Genomic DNA, 21,035 nt, shown 5'->3' with positions numbered 1-21,035 from the left:
GAAGTGTTCCCTTTTCAAAAAACTTAGGACACAACTTGACAACGGAGGGCATTTAAAAATTGGCCCAAGTTGTGGACAAGTATCAAAAATATTGGGATACCCATATATTCTTGTTACTGGCATATCGGTCTGCTGTACATGAATCAACGTGCTCCAGCAAGGGTAATTTGTGGTAATGATCTTCGAGACGATTTTTCGAGAAATCCGTTACAATATTCCTCTGGGATTTTGGTAGTACTAACCGATTCATGTGGTAGGGTTACCGAAACCATCGGTTAAAGTTTTGTTATATTCTGCGATGCTTAATAGAAAGTTGATAGGTATTTAGTTAGGTTTAGTCTATATATATATTACCTGCTAATTAACCATGAACTATTCCTTTATTGTGGAAGACGTATAAATACATTGACAAACGCAGAGCACTATCCTTTTTGTTACCAAAGTTAATTGGGCCTTAAGAAGATCATAATAACTTTAACAGAAATTTTCGGGTGCTATGGAGGTTAATTGACTGAAGAATAAACCGATAGTTGGGTTGCAGAGTTCAGTATCGGTATTGTAAACATGTGATATTAAGCGGTAAGTAGAGTTACCTCATTTTACATCTTAGAATGTCATGGCAACTCGTAATTTTACAGAAGTATTTGTACGATTTATACAAGAAAGGTGTTCGACGTAATGGCTTCGTCAGGTTAGTTAAATACTTTTTAAAATATTATTTAGGATATGTAAAATCTTGGTTTTAGTGTTGATAAATCATGTTATTTATTTCCAATCCTGGGGAAGTGCTTAGGGCATAAATCTTATCGTGGGATAGTTTAAACGGAAAGTTTCATAGCTTGATATTAGTACATGGTGATGTGGATAAATATAATTATATACATACATAGATTGGAATATAATATGTATCTTCATCATCTTTTTATTATAAAGTTATTATCCCGTTCTCATAAAAGAAATGAAGTTTGATTTGTTTATTTGTATTTGCTAAGTGTCAGTGTTTTTTTTTTTTAATATTAAAACGTTTAGTAGTAAAAGTTAAAGTTTTTTTTTGTATTTAGTGTCGTGAAAAATAAATATTAAAAATATTTACTACACATTACTATAGCAAATTAGAAGATACTTATAGCTGATGATGGTACGTAATGTGTGCTTACCAAAACGTGCTTCCTGACCTACAGATTTCAATTTACTAAAATATTTGGTAAATGTATAGTTTTGGCCCCCAATGAAAGAAGCCGCTTATTTTGACGCGAAGATTACGAATCTATGAGCAGAAAAGTTATAAAAATATATTCAACACACTTTGCGCATAATTTTCAAGTAACTTAGTTGTCATAACAGTAGAATTCTGTAGCATACAGATCACTTAGCAGTAATTACACGTTCAACGAGTTAGACATTTTCTTGTGAAAAAAAAATTCTAACGAAATGTAGCAGTCACAATTTCTTTTATGTCGCAATCTGATGGTATGGACGAATAGAGGAGATCGTCGAAGTCTTTTCTGCACTGGCGGCTTTCAGCCGCTCCTCAAAAATATAACCCTGGTTGGACCAACACCGAGGTGTCCATAGTTCTTTTACGTGCTGAAAGGAGTTTGGTGCAAAAGAATTATGGACACCCCGGTGTTCGACCGGCCAGGATTATTTTATTGAATTGCGAATTGCCGAAGGCCGCTAGTGCGGAAAGGAGTTCGACATGAATGCATTATGAACATATTCATCTTTTTAAAAATGAAAAAAAAAAATTTAATTATTGAAAAACTCAACTTTGATTTAAAAATCGAGGCCTCCTTCGTTGGTTGACCTAAACTATACATTTACCGATTTATTTTATGATATGAATTCTTATTGGGTAGAATTTAGAATAGGGTGGGGCTTAAGAGTACCGTCTCAGGATTTTCGGCATAAAATGGGTATGGGCGGTTCTCGAGGGTCGGCTTTAGTATACCGTTCCAGGCTTTCGGGGATAAAATGGGTATGGGCGGATAGAGGAGAGCGGAGCGGAGAATAACGAGTGTTACCTTATCGAAATCTTTTGTAAATGAACTGAAAGAAATAAAGAAAACAGATTATACCCCAAGTACAGGTATCCAAAATCTAGAAAAATAAAATATTGCTTATCAAATGTCAAAAAAGTGATCCAGTTTTGAAGCGAATTGTAACTGGCGGCGAAAAGTGGATTGTTTACAAGAATGTAAAGCGCAAGACCATACAAGTTCGATGACTCTCCAAAAGCTTTTGCAGCTTGAATGGGATGTGCTACCACACCTACCTAATTCTATCTGCAACATTTTTTGGATGGGAGTCCCTTCACTTTTAATCAGGACGCCAAAAACCACTTTGACTAGTTTTTTGACTGCAAGAGCGTGTAGCAAGGCTTAAGTGTCTTTACTACTAGGGAAAGAAGAGTTATCGAACGATAAGACTCCTCTTTTTTGGCGGGTTTCCCAGGTTTCAGTAGTGGGGCCACTCTTCCGACTTTCCACACATCGGGTATTTGAAGAGTGGTCATCGACTAGTTGAGGACCTAGGTGAGATAGCTTACTCCCGTCGAGCCTAGATGTTTTAAGATCAGCATGCTTATTCCATCAGGGTCAATTGATTTGAAAGATTTGGCCTTATTGATGGCATTCTGAACCTCCCCATCGGTGAAAGTAAGTGGTGCGCGGTCTTTTTACATTTTACGCAGCCATCGGGTAACCGTTTGGTCTTGTCAGCTGAAGGGTGCAGTGTAAATTGTCGGCTAAAATAGCTCGCGCACTTCTTCGTGTCCGAGGAGATTTGACTATCGAATTGAATTTCAACTCGGTCGTCATGCCTCCTCGGATTCGAAAAGGCCTTGACAGTAGCTTACTCACACCGTTAGGAGAGGTTACAGGACTTTAGATGCTCTATCTATGTCCGCTTATGCTGATTTACCATTTGCCGAATCTCCAAATTGAGATCCCTTCTTCGGTGGTCACAAGGATCGGCATGGCGTAAGGTGTCGCGGTCGTTCGCTAATACAGCTTCTTCTGGAAAATTAGAGTAGAATTCCGCGATTCTTCCGGCCGGTATGAAGCGAGCACTAGCAGCAGCGATAAACTTGCGGAAATTACGCTCGCCAACGATGACTTCCGTAGGAATTCGTACTGCGGTGAAGGTGCTCTCGGTAAATTCTGTGAAGCCGATCCAGTTAGCTTTGTAAAAGTTAGTAAAGGTGCGGTTGTCGACAGAAATAAGGTCGGGAGGTTTCTCGATCGAGATAATTATGGGCAGATGGTCTGATGCGAGAGTTAGCATAGGTTGCCAGGTTTTGCTATTTATCAGAGCACCGCTTGCGATGGTAATATCTGGCGATTTATTACAGGCGCCCACAATTCTGGTGGGGGCTTTCATTGTGCAGATTGAAGAATCGTCAATCTGTTCCTCCAGCTCCATCCCCCTACGATGGTTTGACAGGCAGAAGTGGTCGAGGTGCCCGTTAAAGTCGCCTAGCACCAAACGGTTTTCACCACGAAGTGGCGTACCTATGTTCGGGTGATATCCTGTTGGGCAACATGTAACTGGGGAGATGTGTATATTAAATATATCGACATCGCCTGACCGGACAGCTATACCCTGACATTCAAGGGTAGTGTCCCTGCGGTCGATGTCATCATCGATTAGATATTGAACGGTGTTGTGTTACGTAAAACGTTGAAACCTGCACAACTCAGAAGATCTGAGAAACTGTTTAGCTTAGTTTCTTGGACCGCAGCTATCGATACGCGTTCCCAGCTCATAAGTGCAACTATCTTCTTGATCTTACACTGGAGTCCGTTGCAGTTAAATTGTAGAAGTCCCGTTTGTCTCGGGTGTCCAGTGATGATCCGTATCCGTGAATGGCGACCGTTATCGTGCAATGATAACCGACTATTTGATGCTGAAATTGAAGTTCGTTTGGTTTCAACAAGACGGCGCCACTTCCCACACATCATTTTGTCCGTTTTGAGCCGGTCGATTTTCCACCAAGATCGTGTAATATAACATAAGGGCACAATAGACCTCAAAAATTAATCAATCAATAATATAACACAGTTGACTTTTTCCTGTGGGGATATGTAAAGTCTAAGCCTTTGTTGACAATCCCGCTTCGATTCAAACCTTAGAACAAAACATCAGCCAGTCGAAATGCTCGACCGAGTCATCGAAAATTGTACTCAACGAAGAGATATTCTTCTATGCCAAATGGTTTTATTTCGAACATTTTCGAATGATAATAAACATTTCCCATTAAATTTGAATTTTCTGTGTTTGTTTCTTTAAAAAAGTAGGGAACCTCAAAATGGATCATTTATATATAATATTTTACTTTAAAACATTTTTTATATACATATTTAGATATTAGGAAGACTAAAATATTTAATGCTTTATGTTGAATTAAGGAAATACTGAAATACCTTATGTTTTATATACCAAAATAGATATTAAGAAAACACTGAAGTTCGTTATTTTTTATAAACCAAACGATATTAACAAAGCACCGAAAATCTATTAATTAATGCAATTTCTTGAATTTTATGGTCTTCAGTCAATTTATTAGTTTTAAGCAAATAAATGAATAAAAAAAATGTATATTCGTTGAAATGAGTAGAAAGCCTAACTAATTATAAAAGTAATTGTTGTTATAACAGCAGGATTCTGCCGAGTTGACCGTCCTTGGCTGAATAAATATCCAAGTCCGTTATAGTAACGTAGACCAGACTGTCATGGGAACGGTAAAAAAGTAATTGGTCTCACCTATCGCCTCTCCATGGCAATGTTTTCAGTCTCATCACAGGTATTGCAACCACGTCATACCTTTCGAAGCAAAGTCTGTGAAGAACACAATATGCTTAAACAAACATCGATATAGACCGAACGTTGTGGAAATCTAAACGCATAAGATGGCGGCATCTTCATTTCAGCATTCGAAAAGCATTTTAAATTTCCACCCTATTTTGTGTTGTATGCATTTTCAGCTTCTACCAAATTTCCACAATCTCGGTAATTTTGCATCGCACACACCTTGTAAAGTAATAGAAACGCAATCGTAACTGTTGGTGTTGTTGGTAGATCGTATTTTCTGTTCTAGTTTTCTTATTAGCTGTGATGCAACTTTCATCAATGCAACCCAGCATTCAGGAACACAATGCTCTTCAAATAATAAATATTTATTTTACATATACATATATGTATGTTAAATATAAACAATAATTGCATTTTTAAATTCCTTATCGATATCTTCTCTTTCCAAAGGTTGTTTTGGAAACGTTATTGCTTCTGCGGCGACATCTTTGACTAGAAAGTATAAACCGTGTTGAAAGTATTGTAAAAATAAAATATAGACGCATTCAATTTCTCTTCTTTCTTCTCACTTATTGATCATTGTAAACTATGCATTTATAGGACGGCTTTTACACACAGACTCTTTTGACCCTCGTTTTCGTCAAATTCTCTTTTGGTGTCGCTCTGTGCATTCACACGTGCAAAAAGAGTCCAGCAACTCGAGTCTAGTTTTTCTGCATTCCTTTTCACAAAATTTTGGTAAATATTTATGCGGTTCGACTGCGCAACACTTAGAGCGTGTTGCATATTTCATTTATATGTTGGGATGATGGTCTCACATTTTGCTTGCGATGAATTACCATGAATATGGTAGAACAATATGCATAATATCTACCCGCTTAATAGTTTCAAAGAAATACTTAAGACAGGAATTCCCTAATCCACCAGAATGTGTTGAATACCCGGCCAAATTTATAACAGGAATTTCCTAATCTTCAAGTATTAAAATTCCATAATTTCAATCGAACTAAATTCTTTGCGGTTATGCGGTATGTTATTAAAAATTAAAATTGAATTTTGAGTATCTTAATTTTTTCCTTATTTACAATTTTTCAAAATATTCCTATTATTCTATGCATACATATTTGCATATCACATACAAAAATTAGATAACAGAATTCAAATTTATGAACGAGTGGTATAGATTCATTTGAAACCGAGCGCTCTTGCAACCATTCAAAGAATTTGAAAGTGAAAAGGAATGCTGAAAAGGGTAGCAGCGAGCTGTTACGAACAAGAACACAAAGCGTGCCATCCGAACACGAATGGCACGGTCCCTTCGTCTTTCCTCGTCGTCCCCTCGCCTACAATAAACCGGTTAGGGTTACAAAAGAATCTGTGTGTAAAAGCCGTCTAACAATATACGATAAAACTGCAAGCACATGAGGTTCGACTGATGTTTGCATTCTTCCTTCCTTGTAGCTTCTTGTGATATATGCATATTTTACCACGAGATCTTTATAAAGGTCACGACTGATGCGAAAATTCTTTTTAAGCTGTAATTTACGAATATAATGAAAATATTCTTCTCATTTAAGACTCCTCCTGACTTTGAGTAAGTATTTACAATATCTTCTACGTATTTTTTTCCACTCTTTCAAGAACTAGCACCCCACCTAATTCTCAGATGATGATGGGGATGAATCCACCAATTCATTTGCAATTTCCATTAATGAATTTAGTAAAATTTACCGATTTATTTTATTTATTTACTAATTTAGGACATAATGGCGGAGAGATATTTTTAAACTTGTTAATAATTTTTATTTTACAATAATTAATTAACGATTTTTTCGCAAAAAATTAAATTTTTCCCTTCAAAGTGTTTCAAAAAAAAATTTTATTTTCGAAACACTCTTTCGGCGTTGCCGAATCTAACGAATTACCATCGATTTTTTGATTTCGAGTGCTATTTTAAAATTTTTTCGTGAAAACTTTATACAACATTTTTCGTGGATGTTTTATCTGAGAAAATTATCGCTATGTAGCTCAAATAGAATAAGTAAAATAATATATATTATTCCTATTTTAAAAATATTTTGAAATAAGTTATAAGTACATACATATCTGTTATATATTTGTTTGTAACCCTTGTAGATTTTGACATGTTTAATTTTAGCAATAGTTTGATTGATCACAAGTAAATAATCAATGTAATATTTTTTAAGGAAAAAAAGGAAAGAAGAAGGGCACCGCAATATCTTTGCAGTCTTTCTTGGCAAATGGCGATGTACCCGTGGGAATCACACAAGTAGCCAAAAAAGTCAGGAACCTTGAGGGTGAAGAGAGTGATGATGGAGTTAATATGCCTCTAGTTTTTCAATTACCAACTGCCCCTAGAGCGAATCGTATATTTGATGATGATTCTGTTCCACATAGCCCTCCATATATTGCATATTTAACCAATCTCCCTTTTGATGCCAAGGAAGAAGATTTACAAGAATTTTTCGGAGCAACGCCACTATTATCTTTGCGTTTACCTCGTGAGGAAGGCGAAACAGGTCGTGTAAGAGGTTTTGGTTATGTTGAGTTTGAGAATCGTGAAGATTTAATCAATACTCTAAGTTTGCCAGATCCATCTATTAAAGGCAGAAGAATTAGAATAGAACTATCAAATGAGAGTGATAACCAAGGTTTTAGACAAAGAGGAAATCGTCGTGGGTTTGATGGTTTCAACAACAGTGGTGAAAATAGGGAATCAACCAATTGGCGTCGAGACAACAATACTAATAATTCCAATGATGGTTATGGTAAGCACTTTAGTCGAGAAAGAAAGTATGAACCAGATGAAAATAAATATACTAGCTCTTGGCGGTCTGGAATCAGATCTAATATGAACCAAAGTCTTGAGTCTAAATTCAGAAATAAAGATACTGAGAGAAGCATTTCAATAAAATTTAAAAGAGATGACCAAGAATTTGAAAGACCCAAACTTAATTTAAAGCCACGCACACTACCTCTGCCACTTATGAGCAAAGATTTAGATAGAGACATAGAAAGCATAGATGAAAATCAAAAAATGTTTAAACAAGGTGGTGTAACGTCGAAAAAAGTTTTTGGTTCTGCAAAGCCAGTAGATACAGCAACTCGTGAATTGGAAATAGAGGAAAGAATGACCGAAGCTCGTCGTCAGCAACAGTTAAAAAATGAACTTGATCAAGACGAAATCAACGATAAAATTGGAGATATCCAGTTGGAGAAAACTAATAAGGATTCTACGAATTATACTACAAGCTGGCGTAGAAAAGATGTTGCGGTGCAAAATCTGGATAATAATAGTGTAGCACATAGTAGAGATGGACTGGAAACACAGAAAATCGGTATGTAGAAGTGTACAATGACCTATGACATAAGCATAACTATTAAAGTTATAAATATTATATACTTATAGAAAGTCGTCGTTTTAACAGAGATGAAAATCCTCAAGTCAGAAATCGTGAGTACATTGACCGGTGAGTACTTTTTCAATACTGAAATCGAATAAAAAGAGAAATTTATATTTTTCCGGAATTACAAAACTATTTCAGAGATAAATACGTTAGATACGTCAGCCACGCTTAATTTCTACGTAACGCATTTTTCAAATAATCACCTTATAAAGGTGTAATAACTTCGAATCAATGTATTGAAATTGGTTTGTTATAATATACTACTATGAAGACATTTAAAACATCGCACACTAAATACAAAAGCGTTACAATTCGAAAAATTGCAAATGTTCAGGAGTAGCAAAAAACAATTCCTCTAAAATTTATTGACATTTTACAGTCAAATAGTCGTTCCTACTACATACTTGTACAATGATTATCGTTATTCTAACAGACATTCGTTAAAGAGCTCAAATATCATTGATTTTCTAATTTGACAGAAAAAAAAATTAAAGACATTTTTGAGTTAAGACATCGAATAACGGTATGACAATCTCAACTATTTCTTTAAAAATAACACGTTTCAAATAATACATATTATTAATCTCACTTTTTTCATATAAAGAGACACAATTTTTAAGAATACAGTAGACAATTTACGATTTATTTCAACAATAGCAATACAACTACAAATAGTACTGCTAGATACTGCACAAGCGAAGCAGACGACGCAACCAACAGAACAATAGACCTAACCGTACTTTTCCAGTTAAATAAGAGAGTGATGATTTAGATATTTGTATTGCGAATTGATTTATTTTAAAATTTCCAATTTGAAAATATTTGAGTTGTGACTTTTGTATTAATGTGTGACATATATATATTTTCCATAATAATATTTATAAATAACAGATGGGTTTTAAAGTTCATTGCATTTTAAAGAACACACATTTTTTTCTTTATTATAACAATCTACCAATTTTTCAGTACCAATTTTGGAGTGACAGTTATATTTTCTCAGCTCAACAGTCTCATTCTCGGCGATTGCCTCTTCATCGTCAAATCATCACTTAACTTTTTTTTTTTTAAGAACAGGAAAAAGTTGCTGTTGTTGAGGGCCGACTTACTGTGTAACCCTTCAGATATGTTTCACATGTCAGCTGAGTAGTGCCATGTAGCAGAATATCCAATGGAATGATCTGAATTGTGACAATTCCTCGAAAAGAGGTTCCTTATCGAGAAAGCTTCCAGTCTCGTCACGCAAGTACTGCGTCCAGCACATATAATGTGATGAGCTGTCTTTCGTTGTCTTTACTTTTATTCCTGCTAAGAAGATAATTGTTGACTGTGCCTTAGAAAAGGGAAGAGGTTGGTGTGAACGAAACTACTGGTATTCTAGGGGACCTGTGTTTTTGTGTAGTGAAAATCTTTAACTTAAAAGATTATTCATTTTGGCGCAAATCCCCCTTTTTAATTCTACTTGAATTTGATATCAAATCTCAAATCCACACCAATAATTGCCTCCCGCACAGTTAGCTACCAATCCAACTTTTATTATTTTACATATTCGTATTCATATTTGAATGCAATATATATCATATATACTAGATAACTATTTAAAGGTTAAATTTTTATTACAAATAGTAAAAATCGTTGGGAAAACGTAACACCCAACCATTTTTACTATTTATAATTTCAGGATTTTTAGCTATATAATTATAAATAAATTTGTATACCAAATCCTCCTTCATTTAGTTTTCCTTGCGCTTCATTAAGCTAGAAATTTTATCTTCAGTTTCTGTTTTTTTTAGAGCTATAGATCTTTGCACTGTAAAGTTTTAACATTATCGCTAATGGTTGAATGGTGGATCAAGATCGAAATATATATTTTTATTCAACATACTCTCCCCTAACTTCAATACATTTATACCAATAATTTTATGCCATCCCTATAATGACTTTCCAGTCTAAAATTCAACGGTGCGTTTTGAAGGTGAGGACTCCTTATCACTTCTAACAATTGTTCATAAATAAATAAAAAAATACTCTGACACGTCAACTTCAAATGGCTTGTAAACAAATAATTAATTAACAGAATGACTTGTTACTTTGTATCTGTTCTCAAGACAGATGTACCAACTTGAGAAAAAAAAATTTGGAGCTAGTAGTGCTGTTTCTTGGTGAGAACAGAAACTTTTCAACCAACCTGTAGTGCAAACAGATTGATCGCGAGTAAGCCAACAAGATTCGTGTATACCCCTTAAATTTTTGTAGGATCTTTATTAATTTTAATAATAGTTTCGTATAAACTAAACCGAAGAGGCATGTATAACTCATAAGTTAATTAAATCGATTTTAATATATGTACTATATTTAAATAACTTAGACTCGAAGCAACATGACCATCCCTTCAATAAATATCAAAGATCATTACATTTTAATAAAAAATAGTATTTATAATTTACTCCATATGAATTTTCAAAAACTGAAAACTTGCTTTAATGAAATAATTTACTACAACAAAAGTTGAAATATATTTCAAAATAGTATTGTTCTGGGATATTTTTGTATACTATGCGGTAAGTTGCAAAAATATGTAAATTACGTGCGATTGACACTCGCAAAGAGACTACATATAGTTGAGTGTGGGAGAAGCATGGCTTTTTAAAGCCTCTCGAATCGGGCAATTGTCTACATTTAGCGGTTGACGATGTTTTATTAACAATAGGGCAAATTTGAAAACACTTTGCGACACTAGAAAATTGGTGAAAAAAATTATTCGTTAAAAATTTTGAACAATTTTAATCAGTATGTATTTGTAACGTAGAAAGGTGGCAAAATTTGTTGAGCCACTGGAGAAAAATCCCGAAGCTGGACGAGGCAAGATACAATTTGGAAACAGTAAAAATATAATTAAGGGACCGTGGAAATGTTTCTAACATAAGGAGTCGATACAATCTACTATCTCTTGGAATATACTTGTGCTGTACCATATTTTTATCATAATCTTGCTATTTCGCAATTTGTTGTTTTATCATTTTATCAACTAGCGATGTGATGCATATGAGTGAACAAATCTTCTAAAAAATCACTTATTTTGCCAAATTCATTTACTTGTACAATTAGTATTACATCTCAGTGTATAACTGCAACAGAATATATAATAGTTACATCTGTTCAGCAATTCCTCAAGCTCTGTATTATTGGTGTTTAGAAAAATAATTGAAATTTCACTAATTTACATTCTCTGGTTCTACGCTCGTTTACCAATTTATATGTATTTAAATCTTTCAGCGATAAAACCAACTACATACAGCGAGATGGAAAGCACAAGGAAGAAAATAAGATTAAGAAAATGACGAAAAACGAGCGCACATTTCCAAAATGCCAGGATAACATAAATCTTCCGGTAGGTAATATTATAGCATATGTATGTATAAAAGCATAAAAAAACTTACTCCATTTTTTTTTTGAACATAATCTGCTTTTGAAAACGCAATATACGAAGCATTTTTAAAACACATGCCCATGCCATGCAAAGTATTTATGCATTACCACCCTGCTTTGCCAAAATATGTAATTTGGCGTTTGTGAATGCCATGTGCATTGTTCTAACAATAATATATTATATATAAATAATAAAAATAAAATGAAATAACAAATAAAATTTAATAAATAACACTTATTTCTATTTTGAATATTTTCACTGCAATGCATGCAAAACAAAACTCATGCAAATTTTGACAGTCATGCGCATGATTCTATGCATTCATGATTTTGATATTTTTCCCAAATTAATACAATGGCGTTTACGAATGGTATGCCTTACATGTATGCTTTGCATATTGCCTTTACGAAAGCAGCCATATGTATTGACTTGTTTACATACTTATATTAAAAAAGTTTAATTTATTAAAATAAAACTAGTATAAATTCTTAAGCAAACTTCATGCGTATGTCCATAAATCTATATAAATATAATATTATAAAAAATTAATTATCTATTTAGATCTTAACTGCCATACTAGGATACAACTTTTGGTTCATTCAACAAATATTTTTTTAATACCATTGTATAATTTTATTCAATTCCTTTTTTATGGAATTAAGATCATTCACCACCTTTTTTCTTTCACAATGATGTACAATTTTATTACTCACGAAATGATATATATAAAGAAAAAATCGTACACAGTCTCGCTTATGCGAAAGAGTGTATATGATGACGAGGTGTTCGCTGCGAGATATATCGATATGAAAAGAACTCGGCCGCTACACACTTCGATGGTTTGTTGATGTTTTTGTGGGGTGATAGGCAGGTGTGTTGTGTTATCCTGGATGGTGGTGTCGTCGTATTATTTTTATGTGCGTGGGGTGATGTGGTGAATGAATGTGTGATGTAGATTGTGTGTCGTTGATGTGGGAGGTATGTTTGTGTGAATGGTTTTCGCGGACAACGTACGTTAATTTAGCAATCCCGGCCCCCCCAGGCGAGTATAAGCATAGCAGACGCTGAAGTTGTTGCAGCGTGGCTATGACGCTGCTGAGCCCAGTGACACGGCGGGATTGCGACCTAAGCTGGCTGCGCTGATCGTCGGGGTCGTGCTGATGCGTTCCTTTCAGGTCGCCTGACTGCGCCTCGTCGGTGGGAGGCAGTTACGGCACGGTCGCGCCAGATAATTCAGGCTGTGTTCATGTGCCTGTGCGATTTGCTGCCGTTGGATGGGTGACATACCTTTGAATAGTTAAGTTATTTAGGTTATATGTTTGTCGTGTGATTGATTTTGATATTTTTGCACGTTATGTGGCATAAATAGATCGTCAGTTCGATCTACCTTTTACCGGATTTAGTTGTTTGAGTTATTTATGATTTATTTATTTTAGCGTTTTTTTTTTCTTATCGGGTTATTATTTACGTTTGTTCGGTGTTATGGGCTGTGGGTTAAAAGCATAGCTTTACGAGCGGGCTAGTTAGTGTTCCGGTTTGCGTACGGAGATCGACTAGTCGGATGTGACCGTCGGAGCCATGGTAAAGGTTTTCTATGCGGCTAAGCCGCCATTCGGTAGGAGGAAGACAATCATCGTGTACTAGCACGCAATCTCCAAGCTTTGGCGTCTTTTCTGGAGCTTTCCAGCGGTACCTCTTGTGGAGGTTCTTAGGATACTCTTCTTTCCATCGGCGGCCATGTACAATCTCAAGTGCAACTTGATTGATAAAGTCCACAAACTTTTTTTCAGTAGCTCTTTGAGCTCCAATAAACGTTTTGCCGTTGTCACTCATTATTCTTGAGTGAAAACTACTCCGTCCGACGGAGCGAGTGAATGCCGCGAGAAAATTCTCTGTCGTCAGACTTGTACACAGCTCAAAGTGAACCAGCTTTTGTGTTAAAACAAACAAAAACTGTCACATAGCCTTTCATTAAGGTGGGAGACCTTAACATTAAAGCCTTTTTCTGGAAAGGCGCAGCAAAGTCGACACTTGTTATTGTGAAGGACAGAGCGAAATTGTTGCGTTGAGGTGGAACTGCTGCCATTATCTGGTTCGCAAACTTTGCACATGTAAAAGCACTTCTTTATCTTTATTCTTGGAGGACTATTTGTTGCCTTTGGCGGTGCTCGGCGTGTAGCATTAGTGTGTGGACATAATGGAGGTGTAACGTGGCAAGTCGTGCTTTTTTTGGTATGATTATGGGATGGCGTTCGTTTTATGCCAGGTTGGAGGCAAGCCGACCATTCGCACGAAGCAGAGCCTTTGTGTCCAGAAATGGATTTAGTACTAAAAGTCAGCTCTTTTTATCAATCGGCTTGGAGTCTCTTAGCAATGATATTTCTCGGCTGAAGTAGCGCGCTTGAGTAGTTGCGACAAGAGCGTCTTTTGCTTTTTGTCAGTGTAGGTGTTAATGTATCGCATTAGGGGTATTTGGGTGGTGTCCCATTTAATAATGTAGGCAACGACTCTGAGAGCTCGGAGGAACGGAGAAACTCGTTCAAGGATGTCAGTATCAGCCGATGTTGCATGGAAAGAGTCGATTTTTTCGACTTTCTGGGGCAATTATATTGCGCATGTGCGTGTGGCTAAGAATCGGGAGATTCTGTTAATCATCGGCGGCCAAGGTGCAGGGGTTTGCACCCTTTTGTACCTAGATCGGCAGGATTGTCTGTAGACTGGCTACGTGTCGCCAAGTGGTGGATTCTACTAGGTTAATTATTTGAGACTTTCGGAAAAAAGCATTCCCAAAGTCCCAGCACCCTGAAAAACTCCAACAACTTGCTGGGTGCTATTGAGGCAATGTGATCCCTGTTCACATAAATGGAACCGAGGGCCTTGAGCCTACGTCTACAAATTGCGCTGCAATCTGGAATCAGGTGTTCTGGTGTTTCCGGCCCCATGTCGCAGAATCGGCAGTTGCCACAAAAAATTATGCCCATGTTTGACAGGTGTTTCTTGAGCCTACAGTGCCCAGTGTAGAGCGCGACAAGGAGTCGGAGTTTGTCTCTGGGGAGGTTTATCATTGTTCTTCTTAACATTGAAATTAGCATTAGTTTTCTGATTAAAATTCAAAATTTTCAAGTCTGCTATTTTTGCGTCCGCAGGGGTAAGACTCTGGTAAAATCCGCTGGTAATTTTTTTGTGGTGAAATCCTCTAATGTTGGCGAGTAACCCTCCGTCAAGCGGACCATTTCAATCCCAATCGGCATACCATGAACCTACTCTATGATATACGTTCTCGGTATCTGTCTACATGCAACATCTTTATATATATATTTCTTGTATGCGTGTGTATGTCACTGAACTCCTCCAGCCGTCTGGGACCGATAATTTTTCATTAATGAGTAGTTGTTGATTTTGGAATATTTTACATTCGATCCGGTAGACTGCGCTACCATCGCAGATGCTAGAACGTTTTACATAGAATTCCGGCAAACTGCGCTGCAGTCGTGACAGATATTCAAAAGTATATTTGAGCCTGGTAGATGGCGCTGAGATCAGATTCTAAGATAGCATAAGTATAGTTTAAACTATTAAGACTATAGACATGTGTATGGTGTATAGTGTCTAAACATTCATACTGCTATGCCACTCTATACGGAAATAGTGAATATACAAAACTAAGAAATATGTAAAAAAAAAAAATAAATTTGTTTATATTTCTTGCTCTTTTGCGAAGACATGGCGTTTTTTTGTAGAAATGAAATGCTATGAAAAATACACAAGGACCAATGAGGATTAGTCACAAAAAAAATCTTATTCAACATTTTTGAAGCCGCTATTTTGAGTGGAAAATTTTAAGCGGAAGTTGTACTTCTGTCACGGATTCCAATGATTCCTTCAGATTCGCCTATACCATTTTACCATTTACAATTACCCATCTGCTTGGCATTTGCGATGACTATTAAAAAGGCACAAGGTCAAACAATGACGATTTGTGGAATAGATTTAGAAAATCCGTTCTTTTCTCACTGCCAATTATACGTTGCGTGCTCGAGAGTAGGAGTTTAGGCATGTTTTTGAAAGAAATATTGAATATTGCGGCCCAGGGTTTATTTGAGACACATAATCCAAAGGTACATTCGAAAACACAAGTAACATTCAATGTTTTTGAACTTGAATTAATATCAAAGAAAAACTTGAATTAACATCAAAGAAAAAAAATACTGCATAAAAACTAAATAAATAATTATGATATAATTGCATAAGTTGATAGACGTGGCACACGTCCTTTTTTTTATGTCTTTATTTAGGAGTATGCAGGTACACCCTATTGCGTGGACATGTAGGTAGGTGTAAGCTTAAGGGCATTGAAATTGCGTGTCCCTTCTTTGGATCAAAATAAATGTATGGCATCATCGGGAACTTCCACGAAATTAACTACTCGAGTTTCAATTAATGATATGTCATAGTACCAGATGTCATATGGTTTACTACAATAGCAAAGGCCCGATCCTTAATTTGTCTCATTACTTATGTTAAGTCAAAATATTTGAATAATTCCCACAAAGGGGAACCAACAAAAATGCTGTATGCATCATTGGGATTAGAAAAGAATATCCACCTATCTCCAACAGGTGAGAGTTGCTTAAAATCACCAAATACAATACTATGATCGGTATACCACCGAAGGGGCTGTCTGTTTTTAAAATTTGTTGTAATCTCGCATAAACAGAGCTAAACATACGAGCACCTACCATAGATATTTCATCAAGGGTCATTCCGCCTATTCCGAATGCTGCTTCTAGGCATTATTAGCCGTTCTTCAATTGGGGCTAAATCTTTTAAACAATCTGGTATTTCAGGAAAGGCAAGATCATTTTCTAAAAATAACTTTGGAATTATTTGTTTTCTAATTGTATTTATGCTAATTGCACAAAAATTGTAATTTCCATCTTCAGAACGAAATTTTTGCATTAAAAAGAAGGCTGATTTCGGGTGGCTTTATGCAATGCCTTCAAAATTTAGCTTGCGCAGCAGGTGTGAAAACCATAATCCCCCGCAGCAAATACAAATTTCAGTTGGACCCTTCTTTATATTTCGAAAATAAATTTTTTTAAATTCTGTTAAATTGTTAGTAAAATCAGTTTCTATAACATTATTTTCTCTCATTAATCACATTCGTTTTCAGTTTGCCTATTGACTAGGTTATCTCTACAAAGACGAATCTGACTTTGTCGACGACGTCTCTGATTCAATATTTCTTCCTTCGCATCCCTCCTGATAAGCTGCCGACGTTGTGTTTCTCTTTGTCGTTCCTCTGCTCTTATTTCGGAATTTCTTCTTGCATTGTTCAATAGACCTTACCTCGGGATTTTCGCGCCGAGATCTGTGTTCACGAGTATTTCATATTTGATAATTTCGCCGCCCATTCCTATGTTGAACAGTATTTGTACATACCATCCATGAGCTACCAATGGCGCTTGGTAAACTCCGCTTTTTTGTAAAAAACTACAAAAAAAAACTTTTATTCATCTATTTACATGTCCTTACATACATATGTTATTTGTATATAGGTATTTAAAATGTAATTTTTTTCAATTAAAAGTTCACTTCATGAACTTCATATTAAAATGCGTCGCAAAACTGAAATAATTGACTATAAGATTTAAACAGACGGAGTCAAAGTTTATCTATTATCACATTTTAATGGGGATCTTTAATAAGGAAAGTACGAGTATTGACCCGACGTTATGTATAAGAGAAAGATACTTTATGAAGTTCATTAAAATATCTCACAAATTTCCCGATATTTTCGGTATAAAGTCAGCTTTAGTTACTCTGGTCCATATATTGGATATCTGTGGGCTTGAAAAGTTATGGCATTACTCAATTTTACCCCAGAACATATTTCCACGTAATTTTGTGAAGATACTCACTACAGCTCGACATATTCGGCAAAAAGTATGCTATAATAACGAAAACCACTATGTGTGCAATGTGGGGATCGATTATACACATGTTATGCATTAAACTAAAGTATAACCAATATTATACATATGTTTACTTATTTTGCTAAGATATTTTACATATCGACTTATATACAATTTGTTCAGCCGAAACGCTGATTTTTATAATATGTATATGGGAACTGGTATTGACCCGATTTTATAAATTTTTGACACTACGATGTACTATTACCAGAAAAAGATGTTCGAAAACTTTCAATGAGATACCTCACATTTTGACCATTTTATAAGAAATGAAAACAACTAGATATTTGAAAATCTTTATATTAGATATATAGGGTCTAAGAGAAGTATTCACCCGATTTAATCCATTTTAGGCACAAGGATACTCCGTTATTAGAAAAAGTCGCTCTCTGAGTTTCATTAAGACAACTCACATATTGACCGATATGTAAGGTATATTATATGAGGTATATTGGGCATATGGGAAGTTTTGACTAGATTAATGAGCGCGCACTGCTCTATATGTAAATCTGTATGTACAAATATGAGTATGACCTTGCAAAATAAGCAATGCATACATAAATCTATATACATATAAGCGTATAAATGTACAAATTGACAAATCCTAAATATGTAGTAAATCACAAAACAACAACATTTCATTCATGAAGACTGGCGTACATACAATAAGCTAGGTTGTTTCCTTCATAAAAGCAAACGCTTTACACATCTCCCCGAGCTTGTGTTTGCCTACAAGCATTTTTTCGCGACGATGGCAAAAGCTAGAAATCATAACTTGAATAACTTTCTGATGTTCCCTCTAGAAGGGAAAAGTGACAACCCCGCAAACCCACAAAACAATTCTAAAATATTTTTCCGTTGCTCGTAAATCTGTGTCAATATGCATGTTCATATATGTATAAACATACATATTTAATCGGCCAGCGTTCGTTTATTTTTTCGGCACATCTCGGATTTTCTGCCAACAACACCATGTTGTGGCGCTTTGTCGTCGCGTCAGTCCTTCGACACATTGACTCTTTGACATGAAAGCAAAAAACGTGAGCTTCGGTCATTGGTTGACCGTGTCAACGGAGATTTCACAAGAAGCAATGAGTGTACATATCTACATACATATGTTGTTTGTAGACAAGTTTACAAATATTTTTCTTTCATATTTCTTTACATGTACACATGATATGAAAATGCCGACGGCAAAACGCAATTCTTAATTTTTTTATTTATATTTATTCGTACATTGCATATCCTAGGAATTCCCTGGTTGAGAAAAGCAACATGTAGCATGAATGTGAAATGCCGACAGCAAAACACAATTCTGTACTTTTGTGACTCCATTATGGTGTCAAGGACATGAATTATTTTAAGAAATATATCAAAATATTTTTAAATTAATTAAAAAAAGCTTTAAAAATAATAAATAATAGTTCAATTAAAGGGAATATAAATATTCAAATGGCATATCAATATTCCCTGTTATACATATTTATTATATTCTTTTCAATATTCGCCGGTTGGGCTTGTGAAGAGAGCTGTACAGATTCACCGCTGATATAACAGCGATAAATGTTATCTGTTTCTGCGTGTGAGGTGAATTCTTCCCCTGAAATTTTGCAAATGTTCGCTGTCAAACCTGCACCTTATCGTTGTTCTAAGTTCTCTGCTCAGATTTCTAACTACATTTAATATCTTCAACTATGAACACACGTTTGTTCTGTTTGAATCAATCGATTTTAAGGTATTTGCTTGTCGATTGCGACATAAATTTCTTAACTAATTAACGTGGCTGCCGTACTGTTCTTTTGTGTTTTGACTTATACGTAAGTCGTTTTTGGATCTTATTCAGCGTTAGGTGCACTACTAGTTATCCAGTCCTAGAACGGACTAAACGCCAGCAGCGACCTTTGATACCATACTCAACTTTTAATTGATTTTAAATTCCTTCAAACATTAAATTCCTTACTTTTTCTTTCTATATAAGTATATACTTAATACAATGTGTCTTTTCTTACAGGTTTGCCAAACATCAAACAAATATGCTGGTCTTAATGACGAGGTATCGGAATAAACGCCTTAAATTATACTTTTTCGTATATGATGAACATTTTATAATTTAAAGTAATAAAACGCATTTATGGATGTATGTTTTTTTCGTTATTATTTTTAAATAATATTAATTTTAGCCCTATTAAAGGAGTATCAGCCGAATTTTTACCTTTCTGAACTTTGATTTTCTCTATACGCAACATGAAAATTTGCGCGTCGAATGAATTGATGACAGGTGACTTAAAAGGTTACTAACTAAAAATCCGAACACAGGATATATTATATTGTCCTTGCCAAACAAACTAACAAATGCTCTATGTGTGTCATAATAAATATAAAATGTTCAGGATTAGAAATTTGCCGGAATTATGCGTGAAAACGAGTCAATATACAAGTATTTACAATCTGAACAGGCATTCTACCAATCATAATTTTGTATTCCCTCGCATCAGGTGGGTCAGAGTATATTTGGTTACCTATTGGTTTTTTGTAACGCCTAAAATTAATAGTGATAGAAATGGACACAAACTGTCGATAATCCTCTCCATTAACTTTATCTTCAGGATACCAGACCACTGTAGTATTTTCATTCAAACAGGTGTGCACTCAATCCCACAGCAGGACGGCAATTCTGGCCTGGTTGACAGCGCACTCAAGGTTAGTCAAGGGTGTCTGATCTCCCTAGCAATATCATTAAGTTGATTCGATATCAGATTGGCTTGGGTGCCTGGTCATAGCGGAACTGCTGGAAACTGTAATGTCCTCAGAAAAAAGGCACTCTTATCCCAATCTAATCAGACTGGGTCGGTGTTTCGCTGGTCTTGTTTGTCTATTGAATTATTAGCTCTTAGCGAGGTTTATCTCATCGCAATCACAGGAGTTCTCACTGGATACTGTATTAGGTCTCAGTCAGTACGTCTTCCAGTATCCAACTTTTATTAATCTCTCTAATCAGGCCTTCTACAAACCAGACACAGTGGTTGGAATAATATTTGTCGTCTCAACAAATGCGCTTTATTGATATGCGGCAGTCTTTTGATCACAACAAACCGGCGTTTCTATCAGGCTTTTCAATAGGCATGATATTTATATATATATATATGATATACGATTTCTAAATGTCATTTCGGCCATTTTTAATACGTCATGATCTTTAATTTTTCTTTCATTGTATTCAATAATGTTAACAATATCATCGTGGAAAGATATACACAAAAACAAGGTTTACATATTATTCACTTTTATTAGTGCTGCGGTAAATCAACAATACTGTCGATTCTGTTACGAAGAAAATCCACAAATTATTTATGAACAACCATTACATTCACCTAAATTGACAGTTTGGTGTGG

The 21,035-nt window shown here is 35.5% G+C and overlaps 1 protein-coding gene across 2 annotated transcripts; it reads left to right on the top strand.

The window, feature by feature from the left end:
- Window positions 1–577: 577 nt before the first annotated feature.
- eIF4B (eukaryotic translation initiation factor 4B) lies at window positions 578–19,782 on the top strand. Of its 2 annotated transcripts, XM_014238872.3 has the most exons (5): window positions 578–691; window positions 7,020–8,171; window positions 8,243–8,303; window positions 11,514–11,628; window positions 19,654–19,782. In XM_014238872.3, exons 1-5 carry the CDS (start codon window positions 679–681, stop codon window positions 19,705–19,707), a joined length of 1,395 nt encoding a protein of 464 aa, XP_014094347.2. In that variant the 5' UTR covers window positions 578–678; the 3' UTR covers window positions 19,708–19,782. The 2 variants fall into 2 exon arrangements, with proteins under 2 accessions (XP_014094347.2, XP_036229764.2); XM_036373871.2 differs by lacking the exon at window positions 11,514–11,628.
- The last annotated feature ends 1,253 nt before the right edge of the window (window positions 19,783–21,035 follow it).

The sequence above is a fragment of the Bactrocera oleae genome, chromosome 2 (genome assembly GCF_042242935.1).
Source record: "Bactrocera oleae isolate idBacOlea1 chromosome 2, idBacOlea1, whole genome shotgun sequence".
In the NCBI taxonomy this organism is placed as follows: domain Eukaryota; kingdom Metazoa; phylum Arthropoda; class Insecta; order Diptera; family Tephritidae; genus Bactrocera; species Bactrocera oleae.
Note: the sequence above shows the minus strand (reverse complement) of the source record. Positions and strands in the feature narration are given on the sequence as shown.